Source organism: Rissa tridactyla, unplaced genomic scaffold (genome assembly GCF_028500815.1).
Source record: "Rissa tridactyla isolate bRisTri1 unplaced genomic scaffold, bRisTri1.patW.cur.20221130 scaffold_29, whole genome shotgun sequence".
In the NCBI taxonomy this organism is placed as follows: Eukaryota; Metazoa; Chordata; class Aves; order Charadriiformes; family Laridae; genus Rissa; species Rissa tridactyla.
This window is the reverse complement of record NW_026529507.1, coordinates 1,139,346-1,164,452: the sequence shown is the minus strand read 5'-3', so window position 1 is coordinate 1,164,452 and position 25,107 is coordinate 1,139,346. Positions and strand designations below refer to the sequence as shown.

Here is a 25,107-nt window from a genome sequence, read left to right as displayed (position 1 = left end):
AGCAGCTCCTCTGCCAAGCGCAGCAGGGCTGAGGGCACTGCCTGCAGGCAGCGAGGGCAGAGGAGGGAGGCAGAGAGTGTAAAGGCAGTCTGGGGTGGGAGGAGAGAGGAGAGCTCGCTTGGAGAAAGATCTTCACAGCCCTGAACAGGGTAAGTCTCTGGCTGCAGGGCAATGCAGCTGCGGTTCCTGGAATGATCTCCCAAAGCTGGCACATCCCACAGCCTCTGGGATCTATCAGGAGGTCTCTCACAGTTTCTCCAGCGTAGAGGAAAAGGACTTGCTTTGGAGCAGGGCTTCCCTGTGGCTCTGTCAAAGGGACAGGGCACATCAGCTGCCTTCACCCGGGGATGGCTGCAGTGTGAAGGTGGGTGTGCAGCCAGGGGTGCCCAGGGCTGTCCTTCAGAGCAGGGTCCCTTCACCCAAGGGTGCTTTGTGCCGTGGCAGGGACTTATCTCCTGTCAGGATCAGCTCTCCGTTTACCTGAGGAGCTCCCAACAGCAGTGTGGGGAGAAGCTGTGGGGGGAAGAGGCAACTCCTGGCAGGAGAGTGTCCTGCTGTCAAGGGGGTGCTGCGTGGGGCAGGGCTGCTCTCAGCTGCAGTTCACCCCCAGGACATTTCCCAGGGGATTGTTTGAGGGAAAGCTCAAGGCAGGAATTACGTTACAGATAAGGAGCTTTCCTGCGTTTGTGTTTTTATTTTCCTAGTGAGAGGGTGGGGAGGTAGAACAAGGGATACATGTATAGGGAGCTCTCAAGTGGGAAGAAGTCAGTGAGACTCCTGAGCTGTAGCTTTGAGTGATCAGTAGGTCTGCCAGGAACCTCCTGGAGTGCCTTCAGCCACTCCTCTGCCCATGGGCAGCACCAGCATCAGCTCTGCTGGACCCATCGGGGTTGTTCTGACCTGCCCTTTTCCACCTGCAAACAGGAACGTGAACCCGGCCAGTGCCCGGCAAACAGGCAGGTTTCTGTGGGGCCAAGGGGAGCGCACAGGGGTTGGGATGGGGTCTGTGAGAGCTGACAGGGAAAAGACATGGGACAGGGAAACACCTCCCAGGAGGAAAATCTCCCGGCAGCAGAGCTATGATCAGGGAATGAGAGGAAAGAGAAACCAGAAATGCTGTGGGAGGAAGGATTCAGAAAACTCTGTATGATCCCCTCCAATGCAGACCCCTTCCCCTGAGCAAGTGTCTCCATGGGAATGAAGTGTCCAAGCTCTCCTCTAACCCGTGGGGCTGTGGGCAAAGTAGTCTATGTGGCTGGGGAATGAGCTGACTCTCCCCTTCTGAGATACCATCACTAGGACACTTGGGTGTCTCCTTGGGGTGTCCTTCCAAGCACTGCGCTGCCCTCCAGGATGCCAGTCTGTCCTGGAGCATCCTGGTGTTACCTGAATGCCCAGTGGAGAAGCGCAGAGACGCTACGACCAAGGAAAGGCTGCTGGGTTTGTGAAACGAGCCATGTGTGTCCTTGGCGAGAAGTGGGGTGCTGAGACCTTGAGAAAAGGTGAGACGCTGAGCTCTCGGCAGTGGGTTTCTCTGCTCTCAGCAGCGCCTGGTGTCTTTTCAGGTCTACGTGTGAGTGTGATTCCCCTCTGTCTCAGAAAGGCACAAGCAGAGGGCAGCTGGGAACAAGACAGAGGGACAGGCCAGCTCCCCTCGCTCTGCACTAACCCTCAGACAATCCCCTGGCCTGGCAGGACTCCCTTTGCTGTCCCTGAATGCAGCAGAAATGGTGAGGGTTTCTGAAATCCAAGAGAATCTCCTGCTGAGACAGGAGAGAGCTGTATAAGAACCTCTCTCCAACACTCTTGCAACTGTGGTTTCATGGCAATGGGAGTGCAGAGACTGACAAGCCCTTTTTTCACGAGGAGAGGTTTATCTGAGAAATTGGGACACCAGGACTGCCCACCCCATTCCCACGAATCTGCTGCTGCAGAGCAGGGCTGACTCCTGGGCATCCGGCGGGCAGAGGTCCCGCTCCTCCTGGCACACCTGGACAGAACCAACCAGAGCTCCAGCCACAGAGCTGAATGAAGATCTGACAGAAATGGAAAAGCAGAGCAGAGCGTGAGGTATGAGAACTGGTGTTGATTTTTCTCAGAAAAGTCTCCCCTAACTTGTCACTGTGCTTTCCTCCTTGTTCAGTGCTCCACACCAAAAGGCACCAAATGTCCAACAGCAGCTCCATCACCCAGTTCCTCCTCCTGGCGTTCGCAGACACACGGGAGCTGCAGCTCTTGCACTTCGGGCTCTTCCTGGGCATCTACCTGGCTGCCCTCCTGGGCAACGGCCTCATCATCACGGCCATCGCCTGTGACCACCGCCTCCACACCCCCATGTACTTCTTCCTCCTCAACCTCGCCCTCCTTGACCTGGGCTCCATCTCCACCACTGTCCCCAAATCCGTGGCCAATTCCCTGTGGGACACCAGGGCCATTTCCTACAAAGGATGTGTTACACAGGTCTTTTTTTTCTTTTTCTGTGCTGTAGCAGAGTTTTATCTTCTCACCATTATGGCCTATGACCGCTACGTTGCCATCTGCAAACCCCTGCACTACGGGACCCTCCTGGGCAGCAGAGCTTGTGTCCACATGGCAGCAGCTGCCTGGGGCAGTGGGTTTCTCCATGCTCTGCTGCAAACGGCCAATACATTTTCCCTACCCCTCTGCCAGGGCAATGCCCTGGACCAGTTCTTCTGTGAAATCCCCCAGATCCTCAAGCTCTCCTGCTCACACTCCTACCTCAGGGAAGTTGGGCTTCTTGTGGTCAGTGTGTGTTTTGGCTTTGGTTGTTTTGTGTTCATCGTGCTGTCCTACGTGCAGATCTTCAGGGCCGTGCTGAGGATCCCCTCTGAGCAGGGACGGCACAAAGCCTTTTCCACGTGCCTCCCTCACCTGGCCGTCGTCTCCCTGTTTGTCAGCACTGCCGTGTTTGCCTACCTGAAGCCCCCCTCCATCTCCTCCCCATCCCTGGATGTGGTGGTGGCTGTGCTGTACTCCGTGGTGCCTCCAGCCGTGAACCCCCTCATCTACAGCATGAGGAACCAGGAGCTCAAGGATGCCCTCTGGAAATTAATGACCAGGTTATTTTCTGCAGCAAATCACTCATAATGTAATTCATTATACGCCTAGCCCGTCTTCTATAGGTTTGGTTAGGGGTTAGGTAACTGTGTGTTAGGTTTGGTTGAGGGTTTTGGCTTTTTCTTACTTTTTTTTTTTTTAAATTATATACTTTTGTCCTCAAATAAATGTCATTATTTGAGATTTTTTTTTTACTACCTATCTATCCAAATTTCTGAGACTCACAGACTCATGCCCAAAATCCTTCTTCTCAGGCCTTTTCTGGAGCTGCAGGGGTAGAGCCTGAGCGCCGAGGAGGAGGGGAAAGAATCCCAGTACTTGCAGAGCACCAGCACTTGTTCTTTCCGGGGCTGCTCTATTTTCACTTCCACACTCTCCTTCTGAGCCCCTGTGTTGATCTAAGGCCTGAGTGCTCTGGCAGCTTGGTCATGGTGCTGCTGTGTAGCAGCTCTGTGATCACAGGCACGGAGAAGCAATGGGCACCTCTGAGAAAAAGCTCGTCTGCATAACAGAGTTTCCACCATGAAAGGGGATCTGCTCAGGGCAGTGCAGGAAGGATTAGGTCTTCTTCCACAGTTGCTGTCAAGAGCGTTCCTTCAAACGTGCCCTGGTGAGGGATGCCCAGTAAAGAGGTAAAGAGTGTGCGTGTGCAGGGTGAGGGCACACACAACAGTGTCCTTGCACAGCCACACCTCCAGGGACAGGACTGAAGGACCAGCAGAGCGGGGTCTGGTCTGTGCCTTTGTTTGCTGGACACCCCGGGGAAGCTGTCCCAGGGCAATCGTCACAGAACAGACACCTGAAACCACCATTTGCAGAACTGGACGCCTACGCAAACCCAGAGAGGATGTTTGTCTGCCTGTGGAGAGACACCGAATAACGAGGTCAGAAGTCCCTGTTTGCATGGTTCAGAGGAGATTTCGGCATGCACACCGTGTGCATGTGGGGACATGAACCCGAGAGAGCACAAACACCAGCAGCTGTTCTTAGAAATGCCCGAAAGTGCTGTGGGACAGGCCGTGTCCCTTCATTGGAGAGTAACGTCCCCTGGGAAACCCCCTGAATGCAGCACTGGGATGGGCTTCCTTGACCCCAGGTCCCTGTGTCCATTCCTCACGCCGTGGGGCATCTCAGAGAGGTGCCGAGCAGGGAGACACAGCGCGGGGCTGAGGTGCTGCCGGCCTCTGGGAGTGGCAACAGGAGGCCATGGAGTCTGCTGCAGGGCCTCTGCCCGTGCCAGGGAAGGACTCGTGTCTCTGAGCAGCCCTGCCAGAGCCCTGACAGTGCCGTGTGTGTCTCCAGGAACACCTGTGTGCTACCTCACCCTCCCCTCTCTTCATGGCCTGTCCCTTTGATTACACGGTGTGACAGAAGCACCTCTGTGGAGCATCTCCCCTGTGCAGTCCGAAAGGGTTCTGCAGGCGTGAGTGGCATTGCCCTCTAGAAGATGGCATTTCTCACCTCTCACAGAGCACAGAGCACGTCTAGGGAGTAGGAATGCAGTGAGAGGCACACACCCTCCATGTTTCACCTCTCTGAACGTCCTTCATGATATTTTTAAGCACCTAACAGAGAACCAAATGCCTTTAGTACAAGATGTTCTCAACCTTCAGAAAAATTCTCGTCCTCTTCTCTCTCATGACCTGCCCTGTGACTGTGGTTGGGAACACCCTCTTCATCATGAAGCTGGAGCTTCTTCATGAAATGGCGCTGGAGCCCCGGTGGTCCTGCTGTGGCCGGGACATTAATGGCCCCTGCGAGCGGGGCGGGGGCAGGGGCAGAAGGAGATGCCCTGAGCCGGAGAGGGAAAAAATTATATGGCCCAATCGGGGCAGGAGCAAAGCGAGTCACCCCGATTTCAGCAGAGGCACAAAGAGCCACCTTGAGCAGGGCAGGAGTAAATCCAGGCACCTGGTGTAGGGCAGGGGCAAAAGGAGACTCCCCAGGCAAGAGAGGGGAAAAACCATCTGTCCTGAGGGGGACACGATGAAAAGAAGCCACCCAAGCAAGGCTGAGGCCACACTGGATGCCCCAAGGGAAGGATATAAAGAAGAAAGCCTCCCCAAGTGGAGCAGGAGGAAAACTCCCTGCCCTGAGCTGAGCAGGAGGAACTCACTGCCCCGAGCAAGAGTGGGGAAAACTGGAGGACGCAGGCGGTGCAGGGGCCGAACTGGCGAGCTCAAGGAGGGCAGGAATAGCAACCAGCTGCCTCGTTGGGGCAGAAGCAACACTCACTGCCCTCCACGGGGGTGGAGGCGTTAACCAGATGCTAAAAAGCCACCCACAAATGGCTATTGGATCTGGAGGGTGGGAGAGCAGCTGGGTGGGGGCCTGGCAGCCACCCAAGGTGCACCCAGCGCAGTTGCTCAAGGGGGTTCTTTGGTAGCACTAGTTCAGAGTCAGCCTGTGGCTGTATCTTGGGGGTAGGTTAAATTCATTGGAAATGACCTTTTTAGACATGAGGTGCTTTGCTGCAGGAGTCTCGTGGATGCAGTCCTGCACCTGGGAAGAGTGGAAAAGAAGTCCTCAGCCCCACGACTGTGCCGGCCAAAGCTGTGAAGGGGCTCGCTGACAGCCCTGGGCAGGTTTTTATTCCTGGGGCTGGTGCGGCTCCAGGCAGAGGCGGGAGCTCTGTGGGCAGATGAGCAGCCCTTGGCCAGCAGTGCCTGGGGCAGCCCAACAGCTGCCGGCTGGTGGCTGCAGGAGGTGCCCCAGCTGTGGTGGCTGAGGGGCCACAGTGTGTCCCCGTGCATGTGGGGGTGGCCCCTGTCACAAAGGGGCAGTGATGTGGCACCTGGCCACTGCTTGTGAGCTCACCTGGCCAGGGCTTGGCATCCTCAAGAGCGGGCCAGCCAAAGCTCCTTGGGCTGAGCTGGCCTTGGGACAACTCGGCTCCTTCCTTTGCCACTTGCTTGGCTGCTTTTTCCCAACCATTCATCGTTTACTGCCCACTTCTCCTCACCTTCCATCCTCTTCTGAAGGTAATGATGATTTGACCTTCAGGACAGATCATACAGGAGGTAGATATGGGATCGAAGTGATGGCTGGTCTATGCCTTCGGAGCTTTAGGATGAGCTGTTACAGCTTTATAGGCTGGCCAGATACGCGCTATTGGTAGAGTTCCTATTTGCTAATTGTTATTTCTTCAACACATCCCAGGGTGGGTAAGTAGGGGGTGGCAGTGTACTCTGAGGCTTTGGGCTCCGTCTGGAATGAGAAGAAGCCCATCCTGACGGATGCGGTAGGAAGAGAGACAGAAAAGGAGCACAGCAAAGGCAGCTGTTAAAGCAGCGGCTGAAAGCCGGTCCCTCCTGTGTCCAAGGGGGCAAAGTGTGGGGTGGAGAACCAGAGGGCTCTGCTGCTAATGGCAGCCAGAGGGAAGCAGCAGGTCCTCTTCAGAGAAGGTGACACCCAGTGCAGTCTTCCCAAAGGGCCTTGGTAACTGCTGTCAGTTGGAGTCCTGCGACAGGGACAGCAGGGCCGTCAGCTGCAGCTCTGCAGCGGCTGGAACTACCACTGAAACGGTGCTGGTGGCGGATGCTGTTCTCTGGGTTTAGTTTGGGATTTTTTGTAATTTATTTTGTTGAAGTGCAACTATTTCTTTGCACTCAGGTGTCAGGATTAGCACTGATCTTCTCTTTCTGGAGCATGTCCTGGCATCCTTCGTCATCCAGAGATTTCCCTGCTGTTCCTGAAGAGAAGCGATGGCCTCAATGGGGCCACCCATCACTCCTGTGAGTGCCGACTTCACCATCAGGCTTGGACTTTGTGAATCCCCAAAGGCAAGGGACGTGGCTGGTGCTCCGTCCCTGAATGGTGATGTACCGGCAATCGAGAGGGAAGTCAGTCATGACTTATGAGCCAGTTTTGACATCTCATGTCATGACTTCTCATCATGATGAGACGTGAGGGATGCCCCCATCCATCCCCCACGTCCATTCAGCACCCAAGCACATCATCAAGGCCTTTCAGCCTTCAGTTCCCTGAGTGTGTTCTGCACTCCAGTTTGGGAAGAAAAGGCCTATTTTCACCCATGGCACTGAGGAAACTCCCTTTTATTGCAGAGATACCACAAAGGAGGCCAGCATTACCATGGTTCCATCCCATCTCCTGAGTGTTCCATCCCATCTCCCATGCTCAGTGTAAAAGATGAGGAATCAAAAGGTCGGCTCTTTTCTTCAATGGCTCTCTTTGTTCAGTGACTGATGTCTGAGGAGGACCCTGTTTCTCTGCCTTTGATCCTGACCTGTGTGTTCCTGAATCTATATCCGATATCCAGTTCCTATCTGGTGCTGAGTCCAGTCCTTGACTTCCCCAGTGCCTGCCATTGACATCTCCCTGGGAGCCTGAAAGGGTTTTGTGTGCATTGTATCTATTTCATTATTTCCTTTATATTTTATTATTAATATTTCATTAATGTAACTACTTTAATGAACTCTTACTTTTTTATTGCAGTAACCATTTTTTTCTAAACTCATAAATCTTTTCTCTCTTTTCTGTGTCTCCTTGGAATGAGAGGTGGGGGAGAGCATCTGTCATCTCACCATTGGCCAATCTGCCCCAAACCACGACAGCCCTCCTGTCCAGCTGGTTTTTACCCATCTATTTATCCATCCATGCAGACCATAGTGTGCTGACATTGAACATTGTGGGGGATGATGCTGAAAGCCTTGCTGACTTCCAGGTAGAAGACAATCATTGCTCTTCCTTGCCCAGAAATCCTCTCCTTTCTTCAGAAAACGTAAAAAGGATGGCCAGGAAGAAGCTACCTTGGGTAAATCCAGGGTAAATCACCTTCTCTTTCAGACACCCAGAAAGGGGTGTCACAGGGGGGCACAGCCTTCTGTTACCCTGCTCATCCTTTGGGCCTTTTTGCAAGGTGCATGCAATGTTTGGGTTCTTACAGTAATCAGGGAGTTCCCTCAGACTCCGTGACCTTTCAAAGATGATGGAGAAGGGCCTCACGGTGACACCGTCCTGCTCGCTCAGGTCCTTGGGAGCCTGCCTCTCCAGCCCCATAGGCTGGTAAGGACTATGTTTGCCCAAGTGACACCTGAATTGATCCGCATTCACTGCTGGTTATTTTCTTCCAGACTCCTGCCTTGAGGAGCAAAGGGCTGAGAGACCTTGCTGGGGAAGACTAAGGCAAGGGGGATACAGTATCTCATATTTCTCTACACCTGTTCTTACTAAATTCTGCAGTGGCCACAGATAATCTTTGGGTTTTTTCTTGCATTGGTCTGGAAGTACTAAGAGATCCTCTTGATGTCCTCGAAGCTCTTGCAAGGGTCAACACTAGGGAAGCTTTGGCTCCTCTAAAGCCATCCCTATTTCTAAATTCCTGCATCAGTCCTTGCATCCACGTTCCTTCCTTAGCCAAGCTGCTCTCCTGAAATGTCTGGTTGTTTTCCGGCTTATGAATGTCGACAGTTCTTATGCTTGGAAGATGCTTCTCTGAAAGACCAACTGTACTGAGCTCTGCTGCCTTTGAATACTGCTGCCCATGGGCCTACCACTGAAAGTCCCCTGAAGAGGCTAAAATCTTCTCCCAGTATTTCATGGTCCCTACAGCCAAAGCTGACACTGGTTTTCGCATCCCTGATCAGCACTTCCTCTTTTGCAAGGACTGGATTGGAGTGAGCATCACCTTTGTTGGTCTGCGCCTGTGCAAAGAAGTTGTCCAAAGAGACCCCAACACCAGCTGGACAGTATGCATCCTGCCATGCTCACCTGCCAGTGAGTGTCATTAAAGTCTCCAATAGCACTTGGGGTCATGGATCTGAGGACTTCCATGGCTTGCTTAAGCAAACCTTTCTCCACTTCCTTACCCTGATTGCAGGTGCTTTGTCTCCCACGAGGGTGTGACACTAACAGGCCTCTCCTTTGACCCTCACTCACAAGGGCTCACGCAACCTGCTGCACATCCCATAGAGGAGCTCCACACATAGAACAAGGTCCTGCACATGGAGGGCATCTCCCTCCTCATCTTCCTGGCCCGTCTCTCCTGAAAAGCCCCTATGCACCATGGCAGCACCACTGTGAGCTGTCCCACCACCCCTTGCCACTTATTCCACCAACGTACAAACTCTAGGATGGCACATGGGACTCCAGCTCCTCCGGTCTGTGCCCCAGGCTGAGGGCACTGGTGCACATTTGGTCTGCAGCACCTGAGCTGGAGCACTGGGGCCAAGCTTGGACTTGTCCCAGGCAAACCCAGTACCAAGTGCCCAAGACCCCACACCTGCTAATGCTGTGCTCGAGACCAGAGACATACTGGATGCGACGGCAGGCGGCAATGTGAAGGCACTAAACGAGGAAACGCTGCTCCCTACAACACCAGAAAAGCCAGGCTGGGCTCTGTAGCCCTGGAAGAAGCAGGCTTTGTTGTCTGTAGTGTTGCTGAAGACCTGTGGCGGAGGTGAAGCTGATCTCCAGGATGACAAGGTGCTGCTCAAAATGTCCTTGCGTGTGGATAAGCTGTGATCCAGGAACACTGTGAAAATCATTCACCTGTGTCGACTGTCTCATCAAGGGCCTCAGGAAAGGATTGTTGAAAGAAGAACTGGGAGAGTTTGGGAGCAGCCAAATCATTAAATACCTCACTAAACTGAGGTATGCACAAACAAGGCCTCTGCAATGCCCAGAAAGTCAGTGTGGATCCGGTAGGCGTGGGAAAGGGAGGCTGGAGAGGTGTGGGAGCTGCCAGAGGACCCTCAGGGCCAAGGAATGTCGTGCTGTCCTGGGGAGCGGGGCTGATGTGAGCAGAGGAGGGGGCAAATTCACTCAGGGTTGGGGGTCACCTCAAAAGGCTATCAGGAGAGGCAGAGGGTGACTAGCCTGTTTTCCTCATTGCCTTGAGGCCAGCACTAGCCTGGGGCTGATGGGGAGGCTGAGCTCCTTGTCTGCCCCCCAGGGGCTGTGTGCCCTTCAGAGGAGCTGGGGCTGTGGAGTGAGTGCCGAGAGCTCTGCAGCAACTGTGGTGGGCACTGCTGTGGGACCAGCCCAGACTGGGCAGCTGTGCTTGGCTGGGCAGAGGAGAGGGCAAGGGCTCTGGAGAGAGATGAGGAACAGCTGGGATGGGCTGGTAAAAGCCTGGGAGAGGAAAATGTCAGTGTAGAGCTAAGTTGTGTGAGTGTGCAGGGTGTGGGCACTCCAGGTGTGGCCTCACCAGTGCCAAGGAGAGGGGAAGGTCACCTCCCTCCATCTGCCAGCAATGCTTTTCCTGATGCAGCCCAGGAGGCTGTTGGCCTTTGTCATGGTGGTGCATTGCTGGCTCATGCTCAGCTGTTTGTCCTCCAGGACCCCAAGGTCCTTCTCTGCAGAGCCACTATCTAGCCAGTCAGCCCCCAGCATGATGCCCACAGTGTGCCTAGATCACAAGCTGTCCTCCCCCAGGGACTTTCTCAGCAGCAGCTTGTCCTTCTTGCAGATCAGCTCCACCTCTGCCATAGGTCCCACAGTGCTTCAGAGTAACCTGGGACAGCAAACCCCTCTCCTGCCAGGGCTGCGCAGCCAAGGCCTGTTTCTCTCTGGCCTTGGGGACTGCAGCTTTTACTCTCGTTGTGGGAATCTCATCCATCGTTTTGTGTCCACCTGCCATCCACTCCAGCATGCCTCTGCAGGGTTTCTGGCAGGAAGTGTGGCCTGTGGGGGACCCACACCGGAGCAGGCTGCGAGTGCACGTTGCTGGCTCACGTTGAGCTTCTCATCCACCAGCACACCCAAGTCCCTCTCCTCAGGGCTGCTCTCAAGCCATTCTCCACCCAGCCTGTATTTGTGCCTGGGATTGCCCCGACCCACGTGCAGGACCTTGCACCTGGCCTGGTTGAACTTCATGAGGTCCACACAGGCCCATCTCTCAAGCCTGTCCAGGTCCTTCTGGATCGCATCCCATCCCTCCAGCTTGTCAACTGCTTCACACAGCTTGGTGTTGAAACAAAGAACTCTACACAACAGCACTTGGATACTGTGAAGTCCGTGTTCTTTATTCGGCTTTCTTGTTGCCCTTGATGCCTCTGGCCAGATTTGACTCTCTCTGGGCTTTAGCTCTCCTAGCATGATCCATGGCTGCTTGGACAATTTCTCTGTATTCCTCCCAGGCTACCTGTCCTTGCTTCCACCTTCTGTAGGCTTCCTTTTTCTTTGATTTACCCATGGTAAGTCCATGCTGATGGTTCTTAGCACAGCTGCCAAATGGGCCACACTGATGCACAAGTGGAGCTGGTACTGCCAAGAGGCAGAGCTGGTCAGAGATGTGAAGACCAGTCTCAGCCTTGGCTGTAGTGACCATCAAATGGTGGTCTCCCAGATCTCCAGGGGAACAGGGAAGGAGAGGAGCAGAGCACAGACCCTGGACAGTACGGAAGGAGGCCTACTGAGGGCACTGGCAGGTGGGCTCCCATGGAAACCATGTCAGGGCCCTGAAAACATCCACAGGCCTTCATGGCCCTGAGCAGCTTCACCTGGGGCCTCCTCCCAGCCCTCTGTCCATCAGCTCAGGATCCCATCAGCCCAGGCCTGAGGTTCAGCCCCAGCTTGATCTACGCTGTAGGTGTAAAGGTTCTCCAGACACAGCCTTGCCTGTCCATGGACCTTGTTGGTTTGCTCTTGCAGGCTGACTTCCCAGCTTGATTCTTTATCGGGTGGACCACGAAAGAACTGCCATTCACTGAGCGGCCCTCCAAGTGCCAGACCCCAGCTGATTCACAGGGGCCTAGGGCCTTTCTGCTTTCTTTCTTCATGTCACTTGGTCAGGTTTGGGGAGGAGAGGAAGAAAAGCATGTGAGGTTTCTGGGTGCCAATGCTGAAAGTGGGAAGCAGAAGCATCCCATGTGAAGTGATGTAAAGGCTAGGCTAGTTCAACACTCTTATTTTCAACTCCTTTCTTGGAGGCCTTCAACCTTCCACAGGAATCTGGAAGCTCTGAGATCCCTCCATCTCACTCTCTTTTAGCAATTAAGTTGATAGTAACCAAGCCAGAGGCTTTGTTTCCATTCTCTTTACAGCCTAAATCACCACTTGGTCTGGAGATGTGGAGAAGTTTGTAGAAGAACAAGAAAGACAAGAAAGTGGCTGCTCCCAGGAATCTCAGGAGGCATGGCATACTGATAGCTTTGTTCAGGAAGCTGGTCAAATGCCTCAAGGCATGACCAATGCTGGTCAAATGTTGCTCAAGGCTTTATCCCGTAGGAGATGGAAAACATCCAAGGACAGAGATGGCACAATGTCACTGGGAAACCTCCTGCAATGCTTGGATGCCCCCACAGAGAAAAAGATTCTCATTTTCTTTGTCCTGAACCTTCCTTATTTCAACATCTGACCATTGTCTATTAACCTCCTGCCAAGCACCACTGTCACAAGCCTGGCTCCATGGCCCTGAAAATGTCCCCATAGGGACACACAGGCTGCTATGAGCTTCCCAAGACCTTCCCTTCTCCAGGCTAAAGAAGGCCCTTCCCCTTCAGCCCCTAAGCATCTTGGTGGCCAACCGCTGAACTCGCTCCCAGCTATCACAATCTTCCTTGCTGTGATGTGTTGACCATGGCCAATAGCCAATAGCCCAGCAGCCACACAGTCGCTCACACTTTCTTCCCCCTTCACAAGTGGGACAAGGAAGAAATAAAGTGTGAAAAGTTTTGGGTCAACATAACAATTTAACTGGTGAAGAGAAGAGGTTAAAAAAAACCTCAACAAGTGAAACGGAGACCATCACTCAACACCTCCCACAAGCAGACTAATGCCCAGCCAGTCTCCAAGCAGCAGACTCCTTAAACAATAAAAAACCCCACCATCTTCCTCCTGTGCCTCAAGCTTTTATTCCTGAGCATGAGGTCATATGGTATGGAATATGCCTCTGGTCAGTTTGGATCAGCGGTCCTGGCTGGGTCCCCTCTCAACTTCTTTCTCACCTCCCACCTACTCACTGGAGGGAGCAGAACAAAGAAACAGAGAAGGCCTTGACACCGTGCAAACTCTGTTCAGCAATACCCAAAACACTGGAGTCTTCTGAGTTTTCTCAAGTCCCACGGGCATAGGAAACAGCCATCCTCCGGGACTTCTTGTGGTCTGGTCCAGAAGAGAAGCCGTGCTGGGCTGGCCTTTTTCCTTTCGGAGCGTTAGACCAGCAGCCCATGGAGGACCCCGGTGGAGCAGGCTCCTGGCAGGACCTGCTGCCCAAGGAGAGGAGCCCATGCTGGAGCAGGTTTTGCAGCAGGACCTGTGGCCTGTGGGGGACCCACACTGCAGCAGTCCACGCCTGAAGGACTGTACCCTGTGGAAAGGATCCACGCTGGAGCAGTTTGTGGAGAACTGCAGTCAGTGGGAAGGACCCACATTTGGGCAAGGTCAGAAACGAAGTGTTATGAGCTGACGGCAACTCCCATTCCACAACCCCCCTGTGCCACTCGGGGCAAAGGTAGAAGAGTTAGGAATGAAGTTGAGCCTGGGAAGAAGGGAGGGAGGGAGGGGGGAAGGTGTTTTGAATTGTGTTTTATTTCTCACTGTCCTATTCTGTTACAATCAATTGGAAATACATTTAATGAATTTTCCCAAGTTGGGTCTGTTTTGCCCATGGCAGTAATTGGTAAATTAATTGGTAAACAAATGATCCTCCGAGTTTATTGCTATTGACAAACATGGCGAGAGTTGCCCTCATGCACAAATGCAGTTACTTCATGGTGAAGGCAGTCAGGTTGGCGAGGCATGATTGACCCTTGGTAAGTCCATGCTGATGGGTTTTGGACACGTTCTGCTGTTGGTGCCCACAAATGTCACCCAAGAGGACTCCAACTGATGGCCCGCTCCTCACCGATGTGAGCCTGTGCAGCCTCTGGTTCCCTGGGGTGCAGTGTTGGATTCTTCCAAAGATGGGTGCACCACTTGCTTGTCCTCTCTCACAAGAGACCTCTGCCAATCCCATAACCTCTCAGAAAGGATATTCCAAAGAAATATTGATCTTCCCTGTGACGCCATTACAACTATTCTCCCTGTTACACAGTGCAGTTAGTTTCTCTAATTTTTTGTCTACTTGTCCTGATACAGTGACCATTTCTAAAGTCACCTTTTCAGATCCAGACTGTCTAGGCAAAGGCCCTTTCCATAATTCTTCAGTTTTCTTCTCCATTTACTCTTTGTTCATCCAGGTACCTCTCGCCCACGCTGCTGCTTTCACCTTCAGGGACTGAACAGCCTGACTGTCTCTCAACAGGCTAATTGCCTCCTTAGCCAGCTCTTTAATTATGTTTATATCTATCATTTTTTATCTAACTACCTAAGTTTATCCCTTGTAGAAATCAACCTCATTAGTGGTAGCTTGTACTTAGCATATGATTACAGAATATCATTTATTGTTTATGAAAACTGATTGTGCTTTACTTTTCTTTTCTGAAGAATGGGGAAAATTCTCCTGTGCCTGGGTGCAGCCAGGTCTCTAAGGGGCTCAGGTGGGAGATGGTGCAATGGAGCTGTAACCTGCAGCTGCAGAGACCAGTGGAGAAGTCTGATGCAAGGAGCAGTGATGCAAGTCCCAGGTGGGCAATGTCAGAAATGGTGAGGTTGGGGAGGTGAGGAGCAAGGCTGTCCATCCAGCGATGGACATCAAGGGACTGCTTTACCTAGGTGTCCAGACTTCCTGAGGAAACACTCTGCACCAATATCAATCAGAGAATGCTTCTATCACCTCTTCTGCAAAGTGAAAAGTAATAAAATATATCCTTTAACAGAAAAGATCATTTTTATCAGATGCATTTTGAAATCTTCCTACTTCATTACACTATGAAACCTCTCCAATTAGCTGTACAAGTCTTGAAGAAAATTACAAAAAGAGAAGCTTGTTAAGGCTTTCTGTCTTTTAATGAGCCCCATGGGGTATTTGCTGCTGAGTCCACAGACCTCAGATACTGAGAGAAGGTTGAACAGAGTGCTCAAGAAATCAGAAGTCAAACTCCAAGTACCTGGAAGCATTAATGAGCCCCACTGAGGGCCATTCCTGACAAAGCCTCCCCAGGGACTCGTTAGAGCAGATAATTGGAGGCTGTGATTGCAGGTGGGCAAAGGCAGAGTGCAGGTGGCTGTAATGCTGAAGAAACCCTTGGTTGGTTTGATGCAGCAGAAAGGCCAAGCCCTCAGCCCCAGGCCCTGGCAAGGCAGATCCTGTCCCTCACTTGTGGCCCAGGGCTCTTCCTGGGGCAGAGGGATGTGAGGGGGAGCAATGCCAAGTGCAGGAAAATTCTGTGACACCTCCTGGCCTCCCAGAGAAGGGGTGAGGAGGAAACAGAGTCCTGAGGCTCAAAACAATCACAGACTCATGGAATCATCTATGTTGGAAAGGATCTTTAACATCATTGTGTCCAACTGTAAACCCAGCCCTGCCAGGTCCGCCACTAAACCACATCCCTGTGTGCCGCATCTTGTGGCGCTGCGCTCTCCTGCTTCTGCCCCTCCCCAGCTCCTGCTCAAGCCATAACCATCAGTGGGAGGTGTGATGAGTGTCACCTGGACTTTGGGGGATGGCTGGCAACACAGCCAACACACTGTCTGGAGTGGGGGCCTAGATATTTTGTTCCCACGCGAATATGACTGTAGGTCAATTCTCTTACTCTATAAATAGTGGACAGCCCAAGAGTGCTTGGAGCTCTCCTGCACGGCAGTGGGCTGCACGCCAGGATCTCCCCTTGAGCAGGGATGCTCGCTTAAGGTTCTCCTCCTAGACGTCGAGAGATTCCTTGCCACAACAGATTCTCGGTAGGTGATTAATAGAACGTTAAACTGTGAAATCTTAGCTAAGTGATAGAAAGGATTGATTGCACATATATAATCCTTTAGACATAAACCGTTAACCAAGGCTGGGACTAGCATTGGATCCAGCCTCAGGCAGACTCCTCTCCGAGAAGGAGTTTAGAAAGCAAGTTGAGCCTCATGACTCAACGGGAGGGTCTCCCTGACAGCTTGTCCGACCCTGTCCTCTATGCAATAAAGAATCAAGTGTACCTTGTCATCACATCCCATAAAACACTGTCGTGTTCACTACTAATTTTGTTAAATCACTGTTTGTATATTAATAAATATTTCACTCTTCACGCCCAGGCATCTTAGCTTTGTTGGACGCCCTACCAGTGAGCCCAGAAACCTCAACCCATGGAAGAGAAATCCCAAGAGATTTCACTGCTCAGAAAGTAAAAGCTGGAAGAAGCCTTGGGACCATTAGTGTGGATGTCCCACCACCTATGTTAGAGTCCAGAAAGTTTCCAAGATGAAGAGACCACACAGGCTCCAAACACAGCCACAAGCCTCATTTTGGCCTACAAAGGTATTCAGAAGGAAATGACTTCACAAACACAGACCCCAGTCATGAGCCTGCTGCTGGATAATCATGTGCCCAAGCAGCAGTGATCCCACAAGCGACCTCTAGCTGCTGGTGTGTTCCATACATGCTGGCGTGTCCCATACTGTGTCTTGCATTCATACGCATGCTGCTGGCATGTCCCATACTTGGGGCCTCACAAGAACCAAGCCTGGTCTTCAACCTGCTGGCCTAAGGGGTGCTCTGGAACACAGGGCTTCAAACACCCACGAGCTTGCTCATGGTCTCTCAGGTCCTCAGGCAGCAGCAGCCTCACAACTGGCATTCAGGCCATTTGCCTGCTGCGGGGCTATCAAGGACTCAGGCAGAAGTGACCTCCAAATCAATATCTGCCTGCTTCTGGCCTATCAGAGATTGTGGCAGCACTGACCTCATAACCAACATCCACACCACGTGCCTGCTGCTGGCCTCTCAGGTACTCATGGAGAAATGACCTCGTAGGCACCGAACCCAGCCTTGAGCCGGGGGTTGGCCTGCCACCAGGTTCCTGCCGTTATAGCAGCGGTGACCTCACAATCAACACGCCAGGCCTTGGCCTGCTGCTGGCCTGTTGGGTTCTCAGGCAGAAGGGACCTCACAAGCATCTACCCTAGATGTTGCTGGACTGCCATGTCCTCACAGAATCATGTAGATTGAAAGGGATCTTTGGAGATCGTCTAGTTCATTCCTGCTGCCCTAGAGGGAGTCAGCCAGAGCAGGTCACTTAAGAAGATGTCCAGGCTGGTTTTTAGTATCTCCACGACAGGACACTCCACAGCCTCTCAGGGCAGCCCGTGCCAGGGTTCTTGATGCCAAAACCTGTTTTCTTGAGTTCAGTTGGAATTTCTTAGTTTTGAGGATTGGGGCTTAGCGCATAAGCCCTGTGTGGGGACGATGAGGGACATGGGCTTCTTCAACCTGGTGAACCTCCTCCAGCGAGGGTCACCAACCAAAAGGAATAACCTCACTCCAAGTATGGGAGAGAGATGGATGGGATATGACAGATATAAACACATGGAAGGATTTGGCTGAAGAGATTATCAGCCTGCCGAAAGACCAGGGCATTCTTCCAACTGCCTGAAGCTCAAAGCAGCACCTGGGTACTTTAGAGGGATGTGACTGAGCGAGGAGTAAGGGGATGGGAAACCGGAGAGCAATGGGAAGGCCGTCCTTGCTGCCCCATTAACGGTCCAATGGCCCCACCGTGCTGGAACCACATGGGACAGGTGTGCTCAAGGGTGGGGAGACATCTCCCTGGCAAAGTACCCCAGCAGCCCTCAGGGCTCTGTCCCCCTCAGCCCTCCTGTTTTGGTGGCCTCCCCCAGTGCCAGGGCCACAGATGGTCTGTGTCCCCTCAGTGCCAGCCCCTCTCCCCAGGCCAGCACAAGAGTCCTGCTCCAGGCACAGAGCAGCCTGCCCAGAGTGGGGGCCTGCAGGAAGAGGTTTCTCCTTCTCATGGATTCCTCCCTGCAGGCACAGAAATGCTCCCTTGCTCTTCTCCCTGGTCACCCTTTCTCCCCAGAAGGCCTTTCCCCAGGTGAGTGTGTCCAGGCTGGCCTGGCTGGACATTCCTGGTTCTCACCCCATGTTTCCTGCAGGGACCTGAGCTGGCGGTGCTGCTCTGCAGAGGGAGGGGGCTGTGGTGCCCTGGGGCCATGGGGTGACCCTGCACTCGCCATGCTGGTCAAGGTGGGGAGCAGCCCCAGCCAGAAAGGGATCACTGCTGCTGAGTCCCCTTCCATCTTCCCTGATTGCTCAGTAGACAAGGACAGGGCTTGGCAGGACAATGGGGTGTCTTTAGTGTCACAAAGGGCAGGGAAGGGCTGCCCTAGATCGGTCCCACAGGGTCTCCAGGACAGTGGGCTGAACCATTGTCTAGTCTTTTGTCCCTTTGGCCTGCTGGCTCCTGGCATTGCAGGGGCCTTGTTAGCCCATGGGCTCTTTAGGTTCACCTTTCCTTCAAGGACACTCCACCTTGGATGGTCACTCATTTGATGAGGTGCCACTCACTGCTCACCCAGACTCGCATACTTTTCCGGGAGATCCCATGAGCTCTCCTGGCAACTCCAAGTTCCTCTCCAGGATAGCAGTGGCCATCACCCATACCACAAGCGGGACAGTACCAGGAAGAACAATCGAAGACCATTTGCACTCTGCTTGGACATGTGCCACCAAGAAGGGAGCTCTCTTCGTCCAGCCCTTGGTCCCTAACAGATCCCCCTGCAACTCTGACCCTGTCCCCCTGAGTCTGTGGAGAACCCCAGAATACCATGAGGACTTTTCATGGAACAGTTCCTTGGGTGTGCTCCTGATAGCAGCTTTGGGAGAGGCATCCAGCCTTCTGGCCCTGCCTTTCACACCTTTCATCAGTAGATGACAACTCATTGTATGAGGGTGCCACCGGGGCATGAGCCACCTCCTCATGAGATGCTCCAAAATCTATGCCCTCTGGAAAGTCCGTAATCTCTTCAAGGATTCCTGGAGGTTTGGTTTCCCTGGTCGAGCTCACTGTGTGATCAGCACTACCCGCTTAGTCCATGTAGCGTCAGTCGCGTGATGTGTGGAGGGGATATCCAGTGTAGCACAGGCAACTGCTGTGCCAGGAGGAGCCGTGCTTGCCCATCAACAACTTCTGAAGTGGCTCAAACCCCCTCATACGCTGTCAGGATCTCTTTTTCGGTTGGGGTGCTGAGGGCTTCCGATCCTCAATACCCTCATCTCCAAAGCCTAGAGGTTGACCTCAGGTTTCTCCCGATGATTTCTGCCAGAGGCTCCAGGTGAGACCACGTGCCCCAGCTGCACTGTAGAGACCATTACGCACAGCTGGTCCTGTCTGGACAGACCCCAAGAGCTACCACACGAGCTATCTCCTGTTTGATCTGCTCAAAGGGTTGTTGTTGCTCAAGGCCGCACTCAGAATAGATCTTCTTTCAGGTTACTCCATAGAGAGGGCTCACAAGCTGATTACAACCTGGAATATGCATTCTCCAGCATCCCACAAGGCCTAAGAAAGCTTGTGCTTCCTTCTTCTTAGCTGGTGGAGACATAGTTGCAATCTTGTTGACCACATCCATAGGGACATGACGGCATCCATCCTGCCATTTTATTCCCAAGAACTGAATCTTCTCTGCAAGTCCCTTGACCTTGCTTCTTTTATGGCAAAACCAGCTTTCAGAAGAATCTGAATTGCTCTTTTTCCCTTCTCAAACACTTCTGCTTTGTTGCCCCACATGATGAGATCATGGATGTATTGTACATGTTCAGGGGTATCACGCTGTTCCAGTGCAGTTTGGATTAATCCATGGCAAACTGTAGGATAGTCGATTACAGAATCACAGAATGGTAGGGGTTGGAAGGGACCTCTGGAGATCACGTAGTTCAACCCCCCTGCCGGAGCAGGTTCATCTAGAGCACGTTGCACAGGAATGCGTCCAGGCGGGTTTTGAAAGTCTCCAGAGAAGGAGAGTCCACCACGTCTCTGGGCAGCCTGTTCCAGTGCTCTGCCACCCTCAAAGTCAAGAAGTTCCTCCTCATGTTTGGATGGAACTTCTTATGTTCAAGTACCTCTTGTCCTGTCACTGGGGGCATTCCAGGTGCATTGGACACCACGTGAAAGCAAACTGTGGCCTGCACCCTGCTGCCAAAGGGATTGAAAAAGAAGAATGCATTGGCAATGTCAGATGTAGCACACCACTTGGCTGCCTTTGGCACCAGTTCATATTGGAACTTCCACCAGAAGGTTCAAGCAAGTCGGGGGGCTAAGGCATCTTCTGTGCGAGGGGAACATTATCAGGGCTTTGGAAGAAGGTGGGTGAACTGTTGGAATCTCACAGGCTCTGGCAAATCCCCAAGGGACAGGGGACAGGGCGTAGCTATCTCCATTGATGAAATGCATCAAAGGTTTTCAGAGCCACCTCCACATTTGATTTTCCACCTATAACCAGTGCTTCTGACTTTCTGCTTCACCGGTCCCCAGGGACAGGAATCTTGTCCGGTCGTTCCCTCCATGGTGTCTCCAGTGATGGGCATCAGTGGGGCCTGGTAACACCCTCACCATCTTGGGGTTTGCTGCTGAGTTTTACTTCTCTAGAGGCTTGCCCAGTGTTTGAGGGTCTACAGGATCTTGGCCGGAGAGGACTCATTTCCATACAAAATGCCATAACCAGCCAAGTCTCTGTGCATAGACTTCCTGGATTCCTCAGTTCTTCTGTGCTTAATTAGAGAGTTCTCAGATGAATACATTTAAATACTAAACAACCATAAGGAAGGATTGCTTCCTTCTTATTTTTTTCTTTATTTTTTCTTCTTACACATGAAATGATGCCAGCAATCTCCAGTTCATGTTGATCCTGAATTAATGCTAATGGAGCCTCAAGACCCTTTAAGGCAAGACCCTTTATTGCAAACACTCTGTGGACAGGCTTTGTCTCAATCTCACCATGTCTCTCACCTGGCAACCAGGACTTACAGCAGCCTGTTCAAACCTGAGCTTTCTCCACTCCAGTCCGTAGCTGCGTGTTTCCACTCCTTGGCACCGGTTCCCACCTGCTTTACCTTGAAAACGAGCTGACACAGAATGGTGTTTCCTAATGGCCAACAAAGGAAATCAAAGGCAGGCAGAGTTCAATACAGAGAAGACATTCCTCAGCTGTATGTCACGTCCCCATTCCCTGCCCTGAAGTTCACTTTCCATTCTGGATGGCCTTAGACCAATAGAAAACACATTTTCCTGTCAAGCACAGATCCCAGACTGTGTTCCGAGGACAAGTTTATTTTAATATATTTCACATCTGTATCTCCTATCTAAAAGAGGCTGGGCGCAATGAAGGTTGGATACGTTGGATAGATCCTGCCTTTATCTCTTTGCAGTCAAGCAATGGTCCCACCTGCTAGCACTTCCCTCCTATCGTCCCTTTTTTTGAGATGGCCAAATCTTTATGGGGCGTACAATGGCATAACACCATGGCCCTCCAAGTGCCAAACCGTAACCGGTGTACATGTTCCCTGAGTTCATCCAGGCACCGTCTCCTTCAGGCACCCAGAAATGCAGTGCGAGAGAACATGCTTTGGGACATGTTCCTCATCTAAAGGGAAGCTAAGCAGCCTTTAGCTCCCCACCTCCTTCTCTGGCCCCTTTTGAAAGATGCATGCAGCATTTACTTTTTGCCAGATGTCAGGGAGTCCCGCCAGCCTCCAGGATCTTTCCAAGATGATGGAGAGTGGCCTCACTGTGACATTCCCTTACTTTCCAGCACCTCTGGATGTAACCTGTCCATTCCCATGTACTGGTAGTGGTTGAGTTTGCTCCAGTAGATCCTGATTTCATTCCTATCCGCCATTGGCTGTTCTTGTCCAGAGTCTTGCCTCGAGGCACAAAGCCCTGAGAGACCTTGCTGGGGAAGTCTGAGGCAAAAAAGGCATAGAGTATCTCGGAACTCTCTCTCCCTACTCTAACTCAATACAGCAGTGTCCAACTAATATCTTTGTTTTCTTCTGTAAGAATTCCTGAAGTTGGAAATCTCGTTATGATTCCCCTGAATTTACTTTCAGGTTTCAAACTGAGTTTTGATGCAGGCCAATGTTCTTCTTGGAGGATGCTGTCCTTGAAGACCAGCTGTACAGAGCTTTGCGCCACCTTCAATGCTCCTGACCATTGGATCCCCACGAAAACTCCTCAGCGTAGGCCAAAGGCAAAAGGACCTCTGAGGTCCAGCGTCTGCAGTCTTCTGTTCTGCTTCCTCACTGCCCTGGAGTGCTGGGACCCCACTACTTCAGGGTTACGACAGCCAATCTTCACGTCTCTGACCAGCTCTTCCTGCATTGCAGGTATCACATCAAGGTTGGCATTATTTTTGTTGGCCCATCTGGCAGCTGTGCTAAGACGTTGTCCTAAGACACTCCAGAAACCACCTGGACTGTACATGCTGCTGTGCTCCTCTTTCAGAAGCTGCCAGTATCATGGCAGTCCCCAGCGAGACCCAGGCTCGTACAGCCAGCCGCTTCCCTGGGATCCTTCAGAAAGACTATACCCTCTTCCTCATCCTGACTGTGGGTTCCTTATCTCAGGGCTTCCTTCATTTTGGGCTTGAAAAGCTCCAAGGATGGAGATGACACAAGCTCTCTGGGAAATCTCCTCCAGTGTTTGACTGTCTTGACAGGGATAAAGTTTTACTCATTTGTTTCAGCTGATGCCATTGGCCCTCATCCTCCCATCACACACAACAGTGAAGAGCCTTTGTCATGGTGACAGCCAAGAAGATGTGGGAAGGCTGATATTAGGTCTCCCCAAAGCCTTCTCTTCTCCAGGCTTTGCACCTCTGCAGCAAGGTGGCCAATGGCTTTCTGGGCTGCACTAGGAAGAGCACTGCCAGCAGGTCGGTGGAGGTGATCCTTCCTCTCTACTCAGCCCTGCTACAATTTGTCTTGCCCATTTCCCTCGGTGTTTGCTACCCTACTACCTTCACTTAGAGGTGGTGGTAGGGCTTCAGGTTAGTGGCTGTAAATAGGGTAAAGGCCTCTCATGAATGTTTTCACAGTCAGTGTCACAGATGTCTAAACATCCTCTGAACAGACCTTACCTCTTCAAACCTTCCAACCCCTACTGTTCTGCGATGCTGATTCTTTGATTCCACTGTCATTGCCCAGAGGGGCTACCACAGATGTAGACTGCTCCAGGGCAGGTATTTATATTTAGGCCGATCAATGATGTTGTTGCTTTAATGTTTTTTTGTTGTGGTATATGCTGCTGTTGTTAGGGAAATCACACAAACACTTGAAGGACAATGGAAGGGCTACCACCTCCGTGGCCCTCCAGTGAGCTGGCTCCTGTTTGCCCCTGTCTCACTGTCACTGGTCAGGGTGTGGTGTAAAAGGTGCTGAGCAGAGCAGGACAATCACTTCTCCTGGCTGTGCTCCTGCTCATACAGCCTCAGATGCTGTTGGCGGCCTTTGCTGCTGGCTCTTGTTTGGCCTGATAAAACTCAAGGAGCGCCAGGGCCATTTCCACAGAGCTGCTGCCCAGCCACGCAAAATGATCCAAAATGGATCAGAGCAGCCCTGCTCTGACATCAGCCTGGTCTCTCAACATCCTTGGATTCATCCTGTCTGGTCCAATGGACGACCAAAGGTTGACCTAACCCATGTAGCCCCTGACTTGATCTGCATCCACTGCTGGATTTCGCATGGGGTTCTGCCTCTTAGGCACACAGACCTGGGAGACCTTGCTGGTGAAGACGCAGGCCAAGAGTACCTGGTACCTATCCACACCTACTCTCTGCAAATTCAGCCGTGACCACGCATTATCTTTGTTTATTCTTTAGCTGTTCCTGAAGGAGTAACTGCTCATTGTTGTGCCCTTCAAATCCCTTGCAAGTGTCAAGTCTATGGGAGCTTTGACTTTTCTAAAACCAACCATATTCCTCAATTCCTCCTTTGTTTTCATCCTGGCATCCACCTCTTCATGCTTCCTTTTTTCTGTGGGGCTTCCCCATGAGTGTCTTGTTTCCCCCAGCTCTTCTTCTGGTAGCTCTGCTTCTTGTCCTGACAATGGGTATGACCACACTCTCGCACTTGAAAGACGCTGTCCTTGCAGACCACTGTACTGCAGACCCTCTGCTGCCCTTCTGTGCTGCTCACATGGGCTCCCCCAAAAAAGTCAGAAGACTAGGCCAAAGTCTGCTCCTCTGAGGTCTGTCATCTGCATTCTTCTATTCTCCTCCTCCTTGGGAGGTGAGACCCCACTATTTCATGGTCACAACACCCAAGGCTGGCACTGGTTTTCATATGAAAAAACAACATTTCCATTAGTTGAAAATGTCCGTGTCACATCCTTTGATTCAGGCAGACTGTGATAATTATTGGCATGCCCAAAACTGGACAGAGAAGAGCCTCCTGAAGTTCAGCAAAGGGAAAAGCAAGTCCTGGACCCAGGGATAGTCAGTCCCCTGCACCAGTGTAAGCTGGGGGCTGAGTGACTGAGAGCTTCTCAACACTTTGGCATAGAAGGACCTTTGTGTTCTGAGAGTCAAGCAGCTGACCGAGAGCCAGCAGTGTGCCCTTGCAGCAAAGCAGGCCGACAGCCTCCTGGGTGCGTTAGGAAGAGCGGTGCCAGCAGGTCGCGGGAAGTGATCCTTCCTCTCTACTCAACACTGGTGACGCACTTCTGTGGTGGTCAATAATTTACATTTACTTCCTTAACTGTTCTGTAACTCCACATCCTTGTGCCCTTGAAGTCCAGGGGAGCTCTGGCTTTTCTAAAACCTCCATTATTTCTCAATTCCTCCTTTCTTTTAATCCTTCCTCAGCCTCTCATATGCTTCCTTTTCCTATGGAGCTTCCCCATGGGGAGTCTCCACTGTTTCCCCGGTGAGACCCCACTGTTTCATGGTCACGACAGCCAAGGTTGACACTGTTTTCACATCCTTGTCCAGCTCTTCCTTCTTTGAGAGTGTAAAATTCAGATGGGCATCAGCATTGTAGACCACCCTGGCAGCTCGGCCTTGACCAAGACGTTCCAGAAACATCCAGGACTGTTTGCATGCTGCTGTGGTCCCCCTCCACTGAAAGACAGGACAACTAAAGTCTACAAGGGGACTTCAATAGGTTCTTTGTCTCCCACCACAATGTCACCCTTATTAGTCTCTCCTCCGACACTCTCCCACCAGGGCTCACCCAACATGTTCATCCCAGAG

The 25,107-nt window shown here is 52.1% G+C and overlaps 1 protein-coding gene across 1 annotated transcript; it reads left to right on the top strand.

The window, feature by feature from the left end:
• Window positions 1-2,199: 2,199 nt before the first annotated feature.
• Window positions 2,200-3,075, top strand: LOC128903357 (olfactory receptor 14J1-like; the record flags this gene model as incomplete). Its single annotated transcript, XM_054187375.1, has 1 exon — window positions 2,200-3,075. A coding segment is annotated over one exon (876 nt), but the record flags the coding sequence as incomplete, so codon positions are not given.
• Between the last annotated feature and the right edge of the window lie 22,032 nt (window positions 3,076-25,107).